At 38.1% G+C, this 22,464-nt stretch overlaps 2 protein-coding genes across 4 annotated transcripts in view; one reads left to right on the top strand and one right to left on the bottom strand.

Moving 5' to 3' along the window:
* The window catches only part of LOC124116081 (tetratricopeptide repeat protein 41-like), a 69,720-nt gene extending 51,562 nt beyond the window's left edge, over positions 1–18,158 (bottom strand). The window contains exon 1 of one of the 3 annotated variants that reach the window (XM_046477294.2): positions 17,984–18,158. The gene's annotated coding sequence lies outside the window, so the exon portion shown is untranslated. Of the gene's footprint in view, positions 1–7,112; positions 7,286–7,309; positions 7,384–17,983 lie in introns of those variants that run through there. The other 2 variants (XM_046477295.2, XM_048401683.1) reach the window with 2 other exon arrangements.
* A 2,574-nt stretch (positions 18,159–20,732) lies between these two features.
* Positions 20,733–22,464, top strand: part of LOC124116085 — a 57,111-nt gene continuing 55,379 nt past the window's right edge. Inside the window, exon 1 of the mRNA XM_046477299.2 lies at positions 20,733–20,930. Coding sequence (XP_046333255.2) covers positions 20,882–20,930 — 49 coding nt within the window. The 5' untranslated portion in view covers positions 20,733–20,881. The remainder of the gene's footprint in view (positions 20,931–22,464) is intronic.

Genomic DNA, 22,464 nt, shown 5'->3' with positions numbered 1-22,464 from the left:
TTCACACTCCCTATCGAACCATGGCTGTTTACTTCTAGAAATATAAGAAGGGCGTTTCATACATTTCGCAGCGGTACATAAAACATCTGAAAATACCTCAACTGCTTTATCAATATTACCTGAAGCGATAAAATCTGAACACTTGTCAAGCATTGCAATAGAATTTGTAGACAGTAAACTGTCTCTAAAAGTTTGAGTTTTGTCCTCGTTCCACACAAAGCGGTAGCTGTCCCCTGGGTCTCGTGCAACACGCTCACGGTCTCTCGATCCAGCTTTGGCACGTGCGTGAAATGAACATGTAACTGGCATATGGGTCGACTCTGTTCTATTTGCAATGTCAAACTGTTTGCACAACATAAACAATGAAGGGGATGCAACAATATAGTCGATTACGCTTGTGCCATTGTGGCTGATGAAGGTATAGTCACCTTTTGCCGCGTCTGATCCACATCGGCCATTGAAAATGCACAAATTCAAAGCACTACATACGTTTAGTAAAATCTTACCAAGGCGATTAACAGTAGTATCACAAGAGAAACGTTTGGTGATCACGTTGCCATAAATATCAGAAGGTTCCTGGATGCCAAGCCTTTCAGCAATATCACTCTCTGCGGCATCGGGCTCATTACCGGTTCGGGAATTAAAGTCACCTCCAAGCATGATAAACATATCACCATATTTTTGTATAACATCTAACAAGGATTCAAATAATAAACTTATTCCACATTTTGTTGGTTTACCCCTGTACCAAGTTGACCCATCAGGATTGACATAAACACAAGCTACCAATACATCTTTTTCTAGCTTAAATACAGATTTATCCAAAATAACATATATCACATTCTGTCCAATAATGTGCTCTTTGACATAATTGACTAGAGACTTTCTAATAAGTACTACAATCCCCCCCGATAATCTCCCAAAAGATGACAATCTCTCTGCAGACAAAACATATGGCTGGTAATCACCGAGCTGTTGATCAAAATCACAGTCCTTGGCCCATGTTTCTGTGAGTCCAATAAAGTCAAACTGTGTGATATATGAAACAAATTCATCGTCTAGAAGTTTATTAGTAATACCGGAAATGTTCCAGAACAAGAAATCTGAAATTGATTTAGTAACACAGCGATAATCCGGGCCTCGGCCACACCTCTATTTATCATTAGTATCTGTGTCCTGCCTATCTGAATGCTGTTGGTAATCCTTAACTACAAGGGCACCATTCTTGTAGTAGCCTTGCTTGTTGTTACGTCTCAAATCCTGGAGTACTTTCCTCTGGTGTGTGGTGAGATCACTGCCTATACCATATCCACTCTCCTTCAATTTATCGCGCAGGCCTATTGCTCCCACTTTGCAGTCCATAGAATTGAATCGAACTATAATAGGTCTCGGGCGATTAGACTTTGCATAGCCAATCCTATGGGCGTTCACAATGTCGGTTGCTGAAAATGGAGTACCATCATTATGGGTGTTCAGTGTTTCGCAAATAACTTCCTTTATGTTCATTTTATTTTCATCAGGTATCTCAGCGACACCATACAGCAGTATATTCTGCTTCCGGCTGTACTGTTCTAGTTTATCCACAGTATTCTCAAGGTTGTCAATCTTATCGGTAACATAACTATATGCTGACCTGTCTAAAGTAGAACTATGCTCCTCAACACAAGCGACACGTTCAGATAATGCATCTATGTCCAGCCGTAGTATTTCCTGTTGGCTTTTCATATCTGCTATTTGTAATTTGAGTTCATCCACGGACTGATTCAATTTACGTGTGTCAGACTTTATATCACGGATATCCCTAGAAAGTTCACACTTCATTGCCCGAAGCTCTTGTAAAATCTCATCTTTACATGTTTGGAAGTCGACCTTTGGGGGCCCCGGGTTTAATTCCACATCCCCTGAGAGAAGCAAACGATTATGTTGATGAATGATTGTAGCACTCACCATAGTCATTGTGTAAAGGACCAGACATGTTCAATTTAGAAATTCAGTCTGTGCCAAATCTTTCGAGTTTGCCAGCCTGAATTTGTCTTTTGGGAGATGTTTTCAGTAGATAATAGTTTCAACATATACAGACCATCATAAGCTGAGCATACCGTAATAGAAATTTTACCCATGCTTCAGACTAGTGGCCAAACTCATGTAAGTGATCCCATAAATGATCATTCAATACTATCAATAAATTTGATAGTTTCAGATACCGGATATTTGATTACAAGGTAAAGTGATATTTATTATAATTACTGAAAAATTCTTCACATTTTTCCACTAAACAAAATGATGACCCCAACCACCTGAATATTTTGTCTGTGATGTTTGTAGAACTACAGACACAGACATTGTCACCCAGTCCTATCACCAAGGCCATCGGCAGGGCACAAAACAGCATGCACACTTCACCCCGGCGTAGACTTACTTGACTTGTCCCAGGTGGATCGTGTGACCACAATAGTTACCCATCCAGCAGAACAATGCGCACGCTTCCTCTGCAGTGGACTGAGGCACGACAACCTGATCCCAGTCACGGATCTGACAGGGAGACAGTCCCTAATGGGGCACAACTGACATGCAAGTTAAGCTTCTTATTTTCCACTGATCCTTTGCATGATAAAAGTGCCGGCATGCTACAGCATTTAGAATAAGGGAGAATGGGTTTTCTGCTGCTTACAAGTAAAGCAAAACACATCACAAATATGTTGTTTTCAAACACAGCTGAACCTAAGTTGACATAATCGAGGAGAATCTAGGATGCAAGCCCACAAGAAGCTCAGTGTTCACTGTAGGAATTTTCTGACATGGGCCCTTTATGTGAAAATGTCAAATATTCCAGAGGTATGCCCATAAAGCATAATGTTAAAACGCCCCATTGTATTTGAAAATGTGGGCCTTTTTTTCAAATTTAGGGGCTTAAGGCACAAGGCCCCACCTTAGAATTATCCCTGGAAGCTTATTCTGGAAGCTAAGGGACACAACTATGGTTAAACTGCACATCAAACTATCCTGCTGATGCTCAAGCTATCAACCCCTGGATTGCCTATACCTGACTCATACTTAAAGTCCACCATGAAACAGGAGGAATATCACTGACTCTGTCACTAAACAACATCCCCTCACTAAGGGTTTTAGAGGACTTCCTTTTCTGGGCCATTGATTGTCATCCCAAATTACCTATAAGTTTCTATAGCAAGTCATAACATAGAAGAATGTCCTCCCCAAAATCACTGAAATGTCCTTATGAATGCTATACGTCTCCAGCACAATCACTATTCAATCAATCACTCAGTGACCCTAATCTTCTTGTACAATAGAATCAAAGAGATTAGCCTGTAAGCCAGTACAACTATCTAATGCCAAACAGCAGAAAACAATCACAGAGCCCACTTCAGTCAACGATTACCGTTATTATAGAAGGCAGAGACATACCATGTCAGATGGTCTCCACAAGCAGGTCTAGGGCAGTGGTGTCACTGACAATGCTGACAGGAGTGTCCCACATCAAGGGGCACCTGCAGCTACCTGGACCTTGCTGTTTGTACACAGGACATAGATCTGATTTGGAGACAGTGCCAGTGTCGACTATCTACCAGTTGATCCCACATCAACAGGCAACTGCAGCTACCTGAAGTCCCCTGTTTGTATACAGGACATAGATCTGATTGGGAGACAGTGCCAGTGTCGACTCATCGACCAGTTGATCCCACATCAAGGGGCACCTGCAGCTACCTGAATCCCCCTGTTTGTATACAGGACATAGATCTGATTGGGAGACAGTGCCAGTGACATGGGCCTGTAAAGTTGATTATTATCTGTGTTTATCACATGACTGTCAGTCAACCATCAAATCTACCGACTACAGGCTAATCTGCTATCAACCACTCACAATCAAGACAACTAGACTCTTACTAAGATCTCTTGAAAGATTTTAATGTTTGCCAAATTTACAATGTTTATCAACAGCTAAATCTTACACAACCTTTTGAAGTAGATAATGAAATCTCATTATTCTTTCTTCATCTGAACTATGTTTATCTATTTTCGTTGCCCAAAGAAAATATGACAACTTTTGCAGTTACCGTATTCGACGTAATAAGCGCCCAGGGCGCTCTCAAAATTAGAAATAGGGGGCTCTTATTAGAATATTATTTTGAGTTGAAAGATTGTAAATTTCATGGTTTATGCTGACAGCCTGAAATGTTTATATACGACAGATATATTTTTCCAGGATTTAATTGCCCATAATTAAGGGTGCATATAACATAGGAGTGCGTATTATACACAAATAAATAAGTCTAATCAACTGGAAGAGGTGCTAATTGAGATTGTTCACTAGCCAATATATTAGCAAATATCGCCGTGGGCGCTTATTAGAGCAGGGCGCTTATTACGTCGAATACGGTATAAGTGAAATCATAATTTATCAAAACAGATTGATAAATAATGTATGGTCATATTCGCATGTTGCACATGAACTATTACAAATCTTACGTTGTTTGGAAAATTAGAAAACATACTCTTTTTTAAAACTAACCTCATTTCCTATCTTTGAAATATGTAGATCTGGTAAGCACTGCAGGTATAAAGCCCTTATTGGAGCATGGTTGGTGCAGGAATTCTGTGTATTTGACTCTGCTTCTCATTCAAAATACTCCTAGTCATATTTTTATGAATACTATTTCACGGAACATATTTTTTTCAGTCATTTTTTAATGTCAATACACCAGTGTTTGACCCGATAAATTTTTACTTTTAACCTTTTATTAAGGTTATGTCAAGGACTCGGTGATTTTGTTAGAGATAAATGTCATGGGAAATTGGGAGTTTTGCAAATTTGGATGATATTCTTCTATACCTTCACTAAAATGGAAAAAAAATCCTGAGGTCACGTAGAATAACAATCAGTCACTATCCTAGAACATGAACCAATCTGAAACACTCAGCCCCAGGGCTCCTCTTGACCTTCATGCTTAATTCTGAACACTGTGACTGATAACCCCAGAGTATGTATTGTTCAGATCTGAACATACCATATTTCCTCTATTAGACGCCAGACCTCAAATACAGGCCGGGCTCGAATTGATGCCCCGTCTTACACACTTGTAAAAAGTACAAGCCAGGGCTCTGATACTGTGATATGTTGGTGATTAATAATAACCGTTTCCACCAAATGTACCCTTGGTATGACTGTAGAATTTGGGAATCGGTAACTGGGATACGATGACATGCATCAACCAAGTCAGCGAACCTAACCACCCGATCACCCGGTCACCTCTTACAACAAGCATAGTCACCTCTTACGACAAGCATGGGTCACTGAAGACCTATTCTACCCCGGATTTTCACGGGTACATGTAATCGGTAATAGGGATACAATGACATGCATCAACCAAGTCAGCGAACCTAACCACCCGATCACCCGGTCACCTCTTACAACAAGCATAGTCACCTCTTACGGCAAGCATGGGTCACTGAAGACCTATTCTACCCCGGATCTTCCCGGGGAACTTGTAATTCTCCTCAGTCAGACATCAGATACTAAGACATATTACCTGTGTCCCGAAGACTGCTGCAAGTGGAAGTGTTAGATGAGTTTAAAGCCAGCCTGGGAACAAGTGCAGGTGAAACTGACTGATCCCTATATTAGTCTCCATGTCTAGACAGCCCTGAGGATCAATAGTCATTCCGGTCTCCACTTTCTACAACAAACCCAGTCACCCTAAACATTTTAATAAAGAATCATGTCTTATATTTATAAATTACATTTTCAGACACTTAATAACTGAATTTAATTAACTTTGCTACAATGGGGGACTGTGTAGACTGGGTGTGACACGTTGACTGCATGATGTTGCATGGGCCCCCCACTATGTTGATAAACTGAATGGGCATACGTGTACTATTTACTGAAATATGTAACTAAAAAACTTGTAATTTTAATTGTTTAATTTGAAGTTGTGCTCTGAATTTGGAATTTCTACTTAGGGTTTCAGGCTGATTGCTGCTATTGGTCATTAAAAGATAGTTTTCTGAAATGTGACTATTTTATGTACTGGTACAACATCTGTGACAAATCACCACCTGAACATTATATTTATGTGTGTTGATAAATTCAAAATGCGAAGTTGAACATAGAGGCTTTCTTTTATACAAAATAGTAATCTGCTGAAAAATACCACCTGAGGGCTCTATTCCACAAAGCGATCTTAGTACTACGATGATCACAAGCCTATATTAAAGTATGGGAGTTACGATCACCTTAGCACTAAGATCACTTTGTGGAACAGGGACCTGCTTCTTGATCTTACCCTGCTACATCAGAGGCAGTGTGTGACAAAAACTCTTGAGTCTACTAGCCCAAATTTATATTTTGACATTAATCTTCAGTAGATTTTAATCTTAATATACATATGGACTGGAATAAGATCTTACTAGGCCAGAAGAAATATTTAGACTCAGGCTTCGGAATCATGGATAAAATCCAGACAACACTGGTATAGAATGTTTAGGTTTTGTACTACCCAGCAAATAACACCCTCACTTGCCAAAGAGTTCAGAAATGTTACTGTTATAATGTTCCATTGTTGGAACCAAAAATGAAAGAAAATATTTTTCAAAGAAGAAAGTAGTGTAAGATAGCATCTTTGTTAGATTTGAAGGCTTCAGTTACAAAGGCCTAATGAGTCATTGATGAAACAGCCAGGACCTAGATTATACAACTTATACAATATTAGAAAAATCTCACAAACAAAATCAAATGAATGTAAGATACTAGCAACACATACTGGGAGTTATTTCTTCTAAAACAGTGTTTGAAGTTAATGGAGATCTTTATGCCATTAAAGTATTTTTTGTTATATTATCTAAAATTTTAGAATTTTCATCACGGCATTAATCCTTCAATTAGAACACTCTAAAATATTGATAAATATTTATAGAGATTCCAGTCTAGCCCAATAAGCCCATATTATAAGCATGCCTTGTATCCGAACATTACAACATTGATTAGTGTTAAGCATCTGCTACTAACATGACTAATGAAATTCAATCATTCAATGTCAGAGAAACACAATGTCTTCCATCTGTCTGTCCAACTAAACAACATGCATACAAACCTTCATCCAAACCATCCACAAAACCAGAGTCAAATCTGAAGACACAAATCCAAAAACACGAAATATTTCCACACAACACATCCAATTCCAAGCCTGGAAATTCAGGCCTCATCTCAATCTCCAAGACATGCATACTGTTTCTCACAGCGAGTTTCACATTTACAACCACCAATTTAGGCTTATCATGGAGCAGTTACCTCTCCAACCCACAAGAGTGTTGTCGCACCTGAAGTGCCTTCAGTGAATCGGTTGACAAAGTTCTCCTTTCAGCTCATGTCTGATCCCAATATTAAACAAGCTCAGAAAAAACATCGAAGAACGGTGCTCTCTGAATGACAGTGAGTGGTTTCTAAGGGGGCTGTGTGGAGTTTGCAGTGTGGTGACCAGGTCAGTCTCTCCAATGGAGCTGACAGTGTCGGGCATTGTTACACAGCGTGAGTTCCTATTGACGCTGTGTGATTGTCCACCAAGCATTTACATGCTTCCACAAAGCTGCCTTTCAATTACGAACCTTGCCTGGATTGTATTTCTGTTTGTACATGGTTATCATATTAAAATAATTCAATGTACAAATCGAACATCTGTCAACTGTTATGATTTGACGGCTGGATCAGGTATCTGAAAACAAGGTGATCAACTGGATTCTTTTCATAATTGTGAGTGAGTGAGTGGGTGGGTGTTGTGAGTGAGTGAGTGAGTGAGTGAGTGAGTGAGTGAGTGAGTGAGTGAGTGAGTGAGTGAGTGGGTGGGTGTTGTGAGTGAGTGAGTGAGTGAGTGAGAGCATGGGGGTGTGGTGTGGTGTGGGGTTTAGGTGTGGTGTGGTGTGGTGAGCTGAGTTGAGTGGAGCGCAGGGCAGGGCAGGGCAGGGCAGGGCAGGGCAGGGAGTCCTCAGCGTCATTCACTCACTCAATTACTTTTGCAAATGTCAAACAAGTTAAGTACATACATATTTAAACAAAATCAGACAACCATGAAACCCACAAGGACATATTCATAACTTAAAAAGGAGATTCCAAAAACAAACACACTGGCTCATAAATAAAAGAAGTCTCTCAGTTATCCAATAAACGTCAGTGTTGTGTATCAACCACAACAAATGTAAACATTATTGCCACGTTACAACTGACATTTTGACCATGACACTCAACCATTCATACCAACACAATTCCAACCCACACCCAACAATGATCCGTGTCTACTTGTCACAGTCACATGAGACTAAGCGATAGGTGAACGTTGATCACATTGCCCAGTCCAAATCTCTCAACAATAGCACACCTCCATAACTGCAGCTCACATGACCGGATTGGCTTTCATTGAAACGTTCAAAGTCTTCATTAAAAATCAAGTTACACTATGCATTGATCAACAGAAACTCATAATCATCTATCCACGTAGGTTTCTCACAGCTGACTGAATTGAATGAAATCTCAATACAAGTTCCTGGCTATGCCAGGTAGACATACTTTTCCCATGAGGCCAACAGGTCAATAGCACGAGGGGCGCTCTGACTGTCAGAAGTCTATGTAAAAGTATGTGAGTTACGATCGCCTTAGTCCTAAGATACCTTTGCGGAACAGAGCCCAGATACTGTAATCGATGTATACACCAGGAAAACACAATGCGCCACTCCCTTATTTCATATAGATAAATTGTAAGTGACTCCATGGCACTTGATCAGCAAACTAAGCAATTTGTTTAGCAGTTATGTTTCCTAAAACCTTAAACAACTATCGGAGTCCTATGTACAACACTATGAATCAGTGACATCATTCAGTTCAATAATATAACCGAAGCTCCGCCCACCCTATTATCAGCCAAACAGGAAACAGGGCCCACTTGCACAAAACGTAAGCCTATGTTAAAGTATAGAAGTTACGATCATCTTAGCGCTAAGATCACTTTGTGCAAATGTTTGTTTGTTGATTAATGCCACACTCAGCAATATTCTAGCTATATAACAGCTGTCTGTTAATAATCCAGTGATTGACATCATTGGCATCGATCCACGCATTTGGGATACAATGACATGCATCAACCAAGTCAGCAAGCCTGACCACCTGATCCCGTTAGTCGCTTCTTACGACAAGCATAGTCGCCTTTTATAGCAAGCATGGTTGCTGAAGACCTATTCTACCCCGGATCCTGTGGCAAGGACTACTGCAAGGTGTGTGCCTGTGTATTCAGTCAAGCAGTCCACATCATTGCAATGCGTATGCAGGGCTCCAGACAACTTCTCAACCATTGAGTATTTACTCACATGTTATCATTCACATGGGATAGTGATAGTTTTCTTGGAATATTAAATACATTTTGTGTCCATTTGGCTAAATCTATTGTGTATAATTAAACCAAATTTTAATACCAATGAGTAGATATTTTATAATAAATAATTCAGCTTTAAAATACTGTTTCAGGTGACTTCTACTTTTCTTCTGCGCATGCGCTACTCTGAATCGGAAAAGACATATGGTTACACAGGCTGAAATGACTATATAGGGAAATTATGCAGTGCTGGTATATTTCTTAAAAGATCAAACTTAGGTTATGGAGATTTATTATGCATCTTTTACAAAGAACTCAAATGAGGATATACAAGGCTGGAAAGAAATGTTCTAAGCCTAACAAACAAAACCAACAATTGTGAAAGTGTTCTTAATTTTATTTTTCAACATAATCTTCCTACTTTTCAATACTCTTCTCATATCGATAGTGAAACTTTTCAATTTTAGTCAGAGAGAAGTTTTCTGAAGCCACCCTGAAAAAAACATTCATGGCCGCTTTGAGGGCCTTGTTGTTGTCATAGCCCTTGGTGCCAGGTCTGGCGAGAATGGAGGGTCAGGAAGCTCTTCGAATCCACATTGTTGCAGAGCAGCCTTTGCATCATTAGGCCTGTCCTCCCAGCCTTAAACAGCTAAACATTAAACAGTGGAATAGTTAGGGCACTTATCCCTATACACTTGGGACACGCGGTCATGAATTTCTTTGGGAGTTCTCTAAAGTCAAAACCTTGATGACTCCTTGGTACTGGTTCTTTTCCATTTCTGTGTCCATTTGGACCCCTATCACGTTCAACTGGCTGTCACTAATATACAAACGGGCTCAGCAGACCAAATACACTTGCAATGTACAACTCAAACAATGTACTACATTGACTAGTTCACTTTGTTATGGCCCATGGTTGAAAGTTAGTCAGGCTAAGAACATTTTTGAGCAGCCCTCATATATATATATGTAGGTGTGTTATTTTATTCGTAAATGGATAAAAACGTGCACATTTACATATTTCCAACACATCACAAAGTGCCGTAATCAATGTGCAATATATCGTAAACAAACCCTTCTTGTTTGATACTTAATGCTATAGCTTAGACAATTTGTTGGAAATACGGAAACATTAATAGACCATGATTCTCAGCTGAATTGTTTCATTTCAGTGATAGATTGACTTCAGATATGTGACACCCAATTCATGACAGTTGCGCAGTTACACATAACCATTACAGCACTATGTAACAAATGTTATATTTGGGAGAACACTTTCCTAGTAAAGTACAGATCCTCATACTTTTTGGGGTTGAGTCCCATCTGGGATTCAAACCCACACTGCCAGAGTGAGGCACCTAATCGCAAGCACAAACAGTCAGCGTTCTAACCCACTCAGCCAGCAAGGCTTCCACAAAATGAAAGCCTGAAAACTTGTTATCTAGATCACGTACTTTGTGTACCTCTCTGACAAGTTTAAATTGGCATGGCTCCCATGGCCAAAAGCTATGAACACACAATGCCATTTAGAAAATGGTCAAATGTAACAAATGTTATATTTGGGATAACACTTTCTTAGTAAAGTGTGTGTTCATTCCAGCACTGTGACATCTGTCGTTTTTGGCTTCCAGTCACTTACAGTCTTTATAGCACAGCTGTGGCCAGAGACACGGGGAGCTGAAGATTGGATTTAGAAACACAAATATTGTCATGGATGTAACATGTTGTCCTGCCATAAAGTATCAGCTGTTGCCTGCCATAATCTCAAGCAGCAAACAGTCAACACTTTCATCATAAAACTGATTTCTTTTGTGTTGTTGAGGAGTTAATGGCTACATAGTTTACAGGTAGAAAGTACAATGTATTTAGGAAATTAGCAGAACAGTAAACTATATAACGAACACTCTTATAATGAACTGATTGAAACCTCAAACTTATGTTTTAGTCCCTACCATTTGATGTATATATGCTGCCTATACGCTAATCATGCTTATAATGAACTACGGTTATTACAAGGCGAGGTGAGGTGAAATGGGGTTTAACGTCGCGTCCAAGATTTTTGCACTTATATAGCGACATGCATGTACGTGTGTGTGTTTGTGTGGCTGCTTGTACTAGTCCGGACTGATGCCGATTTATAGTGCTAGCTCACTGAGATAACATGTCGCAGTTTAACATGAATACCCCACTCAGACACAGTATACTGACTCCGAGCCGACCAGTCCTTGTTTTAGCCCGTTAATGTCGAGCGCCAGACAGGGTAACAACAAGTACCATCTTTAAACGTCTTTTGGTATGACGCGGCCGGGGATCGAACCCCCGACCTTCCGCTCTCCGGGCGGACACTCTACCACTAGACCACGGAGGCGGTCCGGTTATTACGAACTAAAATTAGTGGTCCTTTTGAGTTTGTTATAACTGTAGTTTACTGTATATATATATAACAAGTAATAAGGGTGTCACAATTCATGCCATATGATGTCAGAATGCTTCCTGTGTTTTTTCCCAACAATTTTGTAAAGCAAGTAAATAATTTGGTCTGGTGTTAATAAGTGATGATGACATAAATTGGAACATGAATGAAATGATCACAGATGTCAAGTCTAGACTTGCACCATTACTTAGTTGATTGTCATTTCCCCAAATCCATTACCTGCTTATAAAATAACAAGAAATTATTTTAATTTATTTTTTTTAAATTACTCTTTTTCCACACACATTTTGGCTGCCAAAAATCTTATTTCTACAGGTGTTGAAAACGACACATTTCCAGTTTAAGTCCTCTGATAATACCAGTCAGTGATTTCAGCCACTTGTCCAAGTGATTCCTACATCTCTAATCATAGCTTATGTGCTTATTGCAACCCTGAATTGTAAGGCTAAAACAAATAATAGTCTTGGTTCTCAGGCACCACCCACATCATCATAAAGTCTGCTGCATGTTTTGTTTTTATTTCCATTTTCAAAAAACTATAAAAATCCTAATACTTAAACACAATGCACAAAGCAAATTGAATTTGGAAACAAAAACGAAGTGTGCAATGAACTTTATGATGATGCCTGAGAACCAACACTATTATTTTTTTAAGCCTAAAGAGTAATAATTTAACAAGTAGAAGAAGGTCAATTTTGGGCAAGTAGTCAGGATTTCAGATCAGTTCAGTTTCTAGGACACTGACTGATAGTCATCCAAGATGTCCTTGAGGACTTCTTCCAACTTTGTAATGGTATACCAGCAGATGAATGTCCTACCAAAACCAGAGAGAATTATGACAATGTTCTAACAATATTTGTCTCCAGCAAAATCACTGAAGTAGATAAAAAAAACTTTGGGTACTGACTGTACACATAAAAGTAAACCCTTTTCATTATTTTTAACATATTAAATAAAAATCAAGCGAACAATCAATAATAATAATAACAACAACAACAATAATAATAAACTATACATACACAAATCATAAACCCATAACAAGCCAATCCACAGTCTGAACAATCATAATATCAAGGTCCAAATCCCTCAAATCCATTAATTCCATCAACTACAAAAAATCTATAACACAGGTATAAGCAAAATCGAGTGTAACTTTATCCCTCACAGTGTCGCACGCCTGGCCTAGCGACCTATTATCTTGTTTCAATATCCCGCTACTAATCTCCGCCATATATCACCTTCCATCTAACTTTCTAATGCCGACCAGCACAGGCATGTAGTCTGTCTGGTTTAATAATACAGCATTATGTTCCCTGATTTAATGCCTTGCCTGGAGGAAATTACTATATTGTTAAACTGGTTAATAACTCCGCAGCAAAAAATTTAACCTTTCTGATTGATTTATTTCTCTGTGTAATAATCTAGTGTTATTTGGATATATTCGTGTCACATGACAGCAATTTATATTAGTGTTCTATGAGCTTTTGTTGCTGTAATTAGAAGTGTAAAGTGAATTAAATCTTGTAATAAATTCTTTGTAAATTAGGCTACAATCATGGTTACAAATAACAGAGTTGGGTTGGGCTGAAGGCACATGTTCCAGGTATTTAATTGCATAATTACTGTCAGGTATTTCTGTGCTACCATGACCAAAGTTCAAAAGCTACAAAATGAATACAACATGTTAAAAAAAACATTTGCTGATAGGTGTTCATTATTCACAGGCTACCTTGATAACGTCATAATATTGTTGATTGAAGCATTCAACAACATTCATTCACTCACTCACACAGGGACATCAGGTTTTACCTTGAGTTACAAACCTAGTGGTCCAGAAGACCCACAATTACTGATTACTAATGAGGATCCTGTAAAATAATGAAATGGTGCAGTGTACTGTACTGTACTAATCCTGTAGTCCTTACCAAACTGCCCAATAGGTAAGGTATCCAGGGACCAGTAAAAATTTGTCCTTTTTAAGGGTTCTGCTATATGTTTTAAATGTATTGACTAAAACTGTTAGTTTCTATCACTATCTATTATCATATTTGATAATTATTTAAATGACAAGAACTTTATGTAGCAGGGCGTGGAGGCATCCCACAGATGACATCCTTACCTTGTCAGCTTGCTGACGGGGTTAACCTCTTTGGTCATGTGGACAAGGCGTCCGATCTCTGATCAGAAGGTCCGTGGTTCGAATCCCTTCACGGGACTCGGAAATTTTATGGCCGCTACATTTATATTTCTTGTTAAGAATTTAGTACCTTGAATATTGTTGTGCATCCCTCAGGACGCAATATATATTTTTTCTGCATCCATTTTATACATTTGTGCATACTGGATGCACATTTCTGCATCGTGTAAAACCCTGGGACATTATCAAAAGGGTTTGGAAAAGTAAAATGTACCTTGTAATCTGAAAACAATTTGGGTGTAGAAGAGTAGTAGACCCAGACAAGTTAATTCAGACTGATTATATGTTGGTTACACCCAACCTCAGTTTCACATTTGAGCAAGTACGTCGAAAAACTGCTTCCATGAAAATAGGAACAGATCTATAATACAATATATATTAGGGTATCAGTATACATATCTCAGCCATGAGGGCTAGACATTATTGTTTATTTACACTAGTCTGCAAAACTGATCTGCTACAGAGTTGACATCAAGCTAATGACAAAAGCGGTACTCTACAAGGAAATGTCACAAGTCACTGTGATTGTCCAAACATTAAGTTAATCAATCAATCTTTATTTATTAATTATTTATTAAGTCAGTAACACTAAAATCTACTGAAAAGTTTACAAAGAGACAATTAGGGGCTGACAGACACAGGCAAGTGTGCCACAGAACATGATTATGTTTAGTTACTTCCAACCTACAAAATAAATTTAGGTTTTTTGGGTTTGTAATCCTTGAAAATTTGAATTTTCCATATAAAATATGATCATATTAAGCAATTTAAGTTAAAGCTAAACATGGAGTGCACTGATCAAACAAAGATATGACTATAAACAAGGTTAAAAAAAAGTAAAGTACAAGGTTCATAGACTTGAGCCACAAATGTAAGGTTCGTTACTTTACTTCATTTGTATGCCCAATAAACAAACTTTTTAAACATTCAAGTCCACACGCCAGTGTCACAATTATATAAGCATTTACCGATTGAGTCAAGCATTAATCCTTTGCTACATGATGTCATCACACACTAATTGAGAAAAATAACTGTAGCATTTTTGTTTTACAGGAATATTAATAATGGTTGCCAATTTCAAGGCATTTTCAAGGCAGATTCAACTTTAAGGCATCTTCAAGACTGGACCGCAAAATTCTAAGCCATTTCAAGCCTGCAAGAAACATAAACATCTACTATCTTTCAACAAACTAAACATACATATTATTCTGCAATTTTAGTCACAAGTCCGAAGTACCATTCTAGTGAAATTGTGTTCAGCCCAGTAAGCTCAGTCTATATAATACCAATAAAATTGTATGCTTGTCTTAAGAGGTGACTAACTTGGTTGATGCATGTCATCGATCCGAATTGCATGGATCGATGCTCATGCTGTCAATCACTGGATTGTCTGGTCCAGACTCGATTAATTACAGACCGCTGTCATATACCTGGAATATTGCTGAGGGAGGCGTTAAACAACAAACAAACAAACTTGTAAAATCAACTGAAAATGATGCTAAGAACCAAGTCCGGGCTAGTAGCCTTGAAAGTGTTTGTCACAGACTGACATATTCAGCATGTTGAGGTCTCAGTAAGAGAAGAAATCATCAAAAGAAATTTACCCACTAATGAAATTATTTGAACATGAGAGTAGTCTGTCATAGAGAGTAGGTTAAACTTTAAAATACCAGTAAGTATGTTTTGCCTCCAGGCAACCAGTACACATCAATAAAAGTGTGTTAGAATAATCAATAAACAGAAACATGGCCAAGCAACTCATCCTAGATCAAAAGGTATTAGGTGTCGCTCTTATGACAGTAAAGTATATGTAAACAGCTTTTCATGAATCACTGAATACCAGCCATGGCACTGTCTACATGTGATATTGGCCTAATTAGCTGCTGTATGGGACTCCTGTTTGACCACTTGACCCGAGGGATTTGGGGAAGGGGAGACAACTCTCATGACAACTTTGATGCACGGATGAGAATTGCTGATGAAATATTCCATCTGAATAGTCGGAAGTGGTGGCTGATAGTAAAAACTGATTCATGGAAACTTACCCAGTTTTCTTTAAAATCCATGAAAGTCTCCAGTTCTGTCGACTGCGGTTATCTCTGGCGGATGAGGAAGTGATTTTGACTTACGACACAGACTATGGTATTCCAACAAAACCAGCCTGTTGACAACTGAATCAGGGCCAGGTAACCCAGTTGTCAGCAGTGCCAGCAACCATCCCCATCATCCACGCACAATGACACTGAATCAGCCAGGTCATCCATTGTGACAAAAAAATCATCAATTGGATGATTCTTACCACAAGCATGGGGTACTTGGGATATTTTACCCCCCAGTGATTAAAACTGCACAGTTTAGAACCCAAAGCTGAATAAAAAATTGGGACCATAGTCAAAGACAATGCTGCCACCAAAGTGAAACCAATGGTCTCTTTAGAAGGCAACCAGTATAAGAAGTCCTGTCCTAAGGGTCCTTGGTTTGAGCCATAGTCAGGAAAATAACAGGCATTCCTTTGCCCAATTGACAGTAGCAATCTAGCTGCCCAATAGTCAAAGATATCCTTGTTCACATCTTTGATACGTCATGGGTACAAATGTACTATGTTTCTTCATCACCTCATAGATGACACTATACAGCCTTTGTGATGTAGTTGCTATTTATAAACAAACAAGCGATGGCCTTGTTCCAGTGAGGGGATTGGTTGGTTTGTTGTCAACGCTGCACTTAGCAATATTGCAGATATATGACGGCAGTTTGCAAAATAAGTCTGGAACAGACAATCTGGTGATTGACATCATGAGCATCGATCCACACAATTTGGACACTATGACATGCAATCAAACGAACCACCGAGTCTGACCACCCCCTCCATTTAGTCGCCTCTGATGACAAGCATAGGCTGCTGTGGACCTATATTTATACCAAGAATGCCCACGTGCCACGGCAAGAAGGAAACCACTTGTACTCAGACCAATGGGCGCTCAGTTTAAATACAAACGTACATACAATTAAGCAGAAAAGACGATGTCTCTCACTTGACGTTACACTCTACACCTTGCTTCAAAATCAAGTAATGGTAGGCTTCACCGAATTTCATACACGGAGTAGAGATTTTCTGTCTTCCATGAGTTATACATGGTCACATGTCATTTGATGGCCAGCATTAGACAGACATCGTCACTTCATCATCATGGCATATCAATACATGCATATGTTACATATTTCTTCATGGTTGATGGTGGAATGTAGGGCAGTGTATACGAACCTGTGAAAGACTGTAGAAGCGTTGCTCAGGCAAGCAGTGATTTCATATTTTGAATAGTTTTTGTATATACCATTACTCGAATGAATGCTGATAAAAACAAATGAATAGTATCCTAATCTGTGCACTAGCTAAATTTGCAACCAGAGGGTTAATTAACAAGATTATAATATCCCTTGACTTAATTTCAATTTCAAACAAGGCAAAGCTTTCATTAGTACTGTGGTGCACTGATTTGTCTTAAGGATTTAATGGGTTTAATGGCGTATAGCTATAGCTCTGTATCAATTTAGGGACCAGTAATGATCATTTATACCAAAGTGTTCCCAGTTGACCAGTTTAGTTAGCGAAATACATAATTACATATTCATGAACGACATTGCCATTGAGTGAATACTTCAATACACATGGAGTTATATCAAAAGGGGGGGGTCAAAAATTTTACATCGTATGCATGTGCTTCAATATATATATACTGCGGATAAAAATAGATCTAAATCGAATGTTTTTCAGTTTGTATCACATTTTACACGTTGACTGATTTTGAATCGGTTATGTTCCGCACAGTACTATGTCACTATGTAAAGTGACACCGGCATATCCCAGTGTCAACAAAACTTTAACAAGTCTCAATCTGAAGGCTAATGTTCAAAACAAATCTAATAGAGTAAAACTCACAAAAACATCGTTGGATAATCATAGACAACAAATACCTGTAGATTTCATAAATATCCCGTATTCATATCAGGCGCCATTGAGGATTCTCCAACTTGTTGATATTCCTGATCGATCATTCATATCACCATGCACACTGTGTACACCAACTAGCAGACGCCCCGGAAATATTTGTTAAGCGGAGGTCAAAGGAGGAATTGTGGGATGGTTAACTTCGGTAATGTTCGGCAAGAGACCGGCTTCTACGTAAAGTAACGGAACGTGCTAGAACAAGGTCAATATTTATAAATAGGATACTATTCCCAGTACTGCATGTAATATTAACAAAACCTTCTGTCGACAAACCTTCAACGATGTATGAAAGACAACTAACTGCAACTCTTTGAACCCCGAAGTGTTTTCTAAAAGAAAATCCATACAGATTTTGTTTTGTTGTTGTTGTTGTTTTTGTTGTTGTTGTTTTGTCATTTGAAAGGTGTAGGAATTTGACACGTACGCGGACAGCAAATCAAAGCAACGTCTTCTGAGAGTGACACGTCAGCCGATAAGTCGACAAGCCTGGGGTCGCTGTCACAGCTGAAAACAGTTTCTGATAAGCAAGATACCACAAAAAATATAGAGCCAGGAAAATATTAAATTGTTTGGGCGTAAATGGGGATAACCAATATGCCTTTTCATAGACTGAACGATATTGATATTTTTCTTTGGCAGATTTTGTATCTCGTCAGCTGAAATTTAAATATAAGATTAAACATAATTTCACTTTAAATTGTCAATATATTTTGACCACCTGTTGAGCGTTAATAGCTAGTTTGTTTACTTTGTTTGTAACGACCCAACAGGTGGTTTGCCAGCCATGTTGAGGCAAGATAGGTGGCTAAGTGGGTTAAGGTAGATATCCAGTACGATATTCCCATCAGAAAATTGCAACATATATACCGTATTCGACGTAATATGCGCCCCTCTCTAATAAGCGCCCACTGCGATATTTGCTAATACATTGTATATTGGCTAGTGAACAATCCCAATTAGCACCCCTTCCGATCAATGTACACAAGACTTATTTATTCGTGTATTATACGCACTCGTGTGTTATATGCACCTTTAATTATGGGCAATTAAATTCTGGAAAATATATCTGTCGTGTATAATACGCACAGACTTTTCTTTTGTATCATTTCAGGCTGTCAGCTTAACCACGAAATTTACAATCTTTCAACTCTGTTTTTTTTACCAAAATTATATTATAATAAGAGCCGCCTATTTCTAATATTTATTTTGAGAGCACCCTGGGCGCTTATTACGTTGAATACGGTATAGAGCTTTGGAAAAATAGTTAAGGGGATCCCAGGGATTTATGCGTCTGTGGACGCTAATATAAATCTCACATAAACATAGAAAAAACTACAACACATAGATTTAGAATAATGTTGTTATGGCATTAACCACGTAATAAATTACTATGAAAAAACAATATATTTTGTTCAGATATTTTAGAAATTTACTTTTCTGTCCCTAGAAACAACCTATGGCATGAATATGAATAGAAAGAAAAATCAAATTATTTATTTTGTATGAAAAAAAACCACACCGATACTTGCCTGCACTACAAGAAGGTCACTGCATAGGTGTGACGTGATACATTTAGACTCACTCGTGATATCATTACACAGTTGCTATAACCGTATATTTCAAATATTTGACACCATCTTGCATAACTTGAAGTTCCTACTTTTGGTAACGGTTGAAGGTATTTGGGTTGTTATATTAAAGACAAATGTACAGTGTAAGATATATATGAAAAACCACTGACACCCATCACAGTCAACACTTCTACCCTTTTCTGTCATCAAATCAAATCAAGATGCTAACAAACCAAACGTTATCTATGTCATATTTGTAAATGAAAACCTGTCCAAAAATAACTGAACTTGAAAAAAAGTTTAACCTTATATTTTGTACAGGGAAGGTAGGGATGAATAATACATATACATCTAGTTAGGAATCGATGTAATATGATATCAAAGATATTTCATATTCCTGTTCAGACTATAAGGCCGGCAACTGTTCCAAGGAATGAAGAAAACAAGAGAGCGAGTCGGTTACCTTTATCATATTGATATTTTGATGTGTTTTTTGTATTATATTTTTTTCTGTTTCGTTTTGATGTCAGGTCCACATAGCAACAGTGTCATGTGACAGGAGAATAGATCAAACATCCTTACAGGAACACAAGCATATTTGCGAGATTATGCGTCTTCTTCTTATTGTTTGTTCCTGATTGACGTTTGTGTCCATCGTTTGCCTCTACGATGTGCCAATTAACATAATAATAATAATCTATTTCTAGCGACAGCTGATAAAAGAAAATTTGTTAAAACGAACAAATGTCTTCACAGTCAGTGTTTTTTCAGTGTATCAGATCCGTTGCCATAGCGCTAATATTGGTTTATGAAAGTGGCTCTTTAATTCACATAATAACGTGGCTGTTTGAGGGTCAGTGGGTATCGGCAACTGTAAATATTAGCAATTAATACATACAGATAACCATATCTTAATTAATCAAACACGCTTTAATGGTATGGATCGCATGAATCGGATGTATAATATCGCCAAGCCAGTACAACATATTAATTTCCGATCGAAGTTGTTTCGTCGAAGCCATATTGTTATTAGGTGCCTTACACGTAGTATATTGCGTTCAACCAATCAAGTTGGGCCAAGTCTTGCCGAGGACGCGTACTTGGTTCATTTTGATTGGTCAATTTTCTATATGTGGTCATATTTCATTGGTTGATCACACAGCGGAAGGGAATTCCCTAAAAGTTGCTCTGCCGAGTGAGGCAAGGACACACCGTCGACTACACGTAGAACATCGAAACACAACCTCTCCTAGTCCTACCAGGAGACGAAGGAGTTGGTTTCCTTGGATAAAAATGAAAAAGCTCATCGTTTTAGGAATTATAGGCCTTCTTTTCGTTGCTGGTAAGTTTTATTCACTGTGCAAAACACGTGTTTTTCGTTGAACCGGTCCGGCATGCGTGCGTGGAAAACGCGTATCGAATGACATTTCTTACATTAGAACTTGGTACCATAGGTAGAGAGTGCCGACTTGGCATCAGCATCTTTGTCTACTTGCAGATTCTTTCGTCGGATGGTGCCAAAAATATCTAATATACATGCACAGTCGTGACAGTTATGCATGTGTCAGTCAACTTAGTGATGAAAGGCTAAACACATGTGTCGCAAACAAAGGGGCGGGGTTAATTCGGTTCCACGTTAACCCGTCGAGTCTAAGACAAACAAGGGCTTTTGAAAACAAATATTTTGATTAGGCCAGATACATATTTACAAACAGGTGAAAGAATTTGAGAAAATGGTAAGATTGAACGTATCGATAAGGAATGAATACATGTGATCACCATTCAAGAACAAACCTGTTTATGAACATTGGCCTAATGTGAAACAATATTGAAATTAAGTACACATTTTATCGTTTCATTTAATTTTTAGTGAAATAGTGTTTTCAGAAATTTGAAAACATAATTGTAATACTAAACTCTATGTGAAGGACCGGTGGATGGGCAATGATGGGGAAAATGATAACTCGAGATCTATTAAAGCAGATAGTGAAATAAGGAAATATTTGAACAATTCAAATACTGATATCACTCTTCAGAAATGAGAGTATATAGTTGAAAACTTTAAACTTACACAAATAGGATATTATTTCATTGTCCAAATATATATCTGGCCCAATATTTCTAAAACCATAACACTCTTTTTTAACGGGTAATGGATTAATTTAGAGTTCAGTAGATTACTATTCAAATCAAGCTTAAGCATGTTAAGTAAATAAAAAAAATTAATTAATGTTTTTGATTTTAATAATTTGGTGAGTTTGTGACCATGTTACTTGTTAACCCAAAATTAACAGAATCATTCCTATTGGTGTCAGTATAAAGTCTTTGCTACCACTGTAGCAAGGTTTTACTGTTTTCAAACCTTAGCATCACAAAGTCTTAACTGCAGGACTAGGTGTATTCTCTTCAGACCACTTAAGCACAAAACTGCTGTAGACTACCCAGCTGGGAAGGAGTGATGTAAGACAGACTGAATGCTGATGTTCCACGACTTGGCTGATTGCCGTTGTGGCCATGCATCATTTCTGCTCTGTTGTTTGCCGAATGTGAGAACAATTTATGATCACTGAAAAGCATTGTCAGTAGTTTGGATCATTCAGTTTGACTTGTCAGCCATTCTGGAGATAAATCTATAAGCTTGACCTAAGCATAGATAACCATTGACCTAGTTCTTTGTATAAGCAGATGACAAGGAAGTGAAATTAGTTTGTATTTTTTAATCTCTTGGTTTTGCGTATCTGCTGATCACAAATGTGGAAAAATAGTTCTATAGATTATTAAGAATATTATTTTCTGCAATGATGAGTTATGAATTTTAAACAGATCTGATAGACAATCTCATTAAAATCAGACCTTAGTTCTCGCTACCACTAAAC

The sequence above is a fragment of the Haliotis rufescens genome, unplaced genomic scaffold (genome assembly GCF_023055435.1).
Source record: "Haliotis rufescens isolate VD_foot unplaced genomic scaffold, xgHalRufe1.0.p SCAF_23, whole genome shotgun sequence".
Taxonomy (NCBI): Eukaryota; Metazoa; Mollusca; class Gastropoda; order Lepetellida; family Haliotidae; genus Haliotis; species Haliotis rufescens.
Note: the sequence above shows the minus strand (reverse complement) of the source record. Positions and strands in the feature narration are given on the sequence as shown.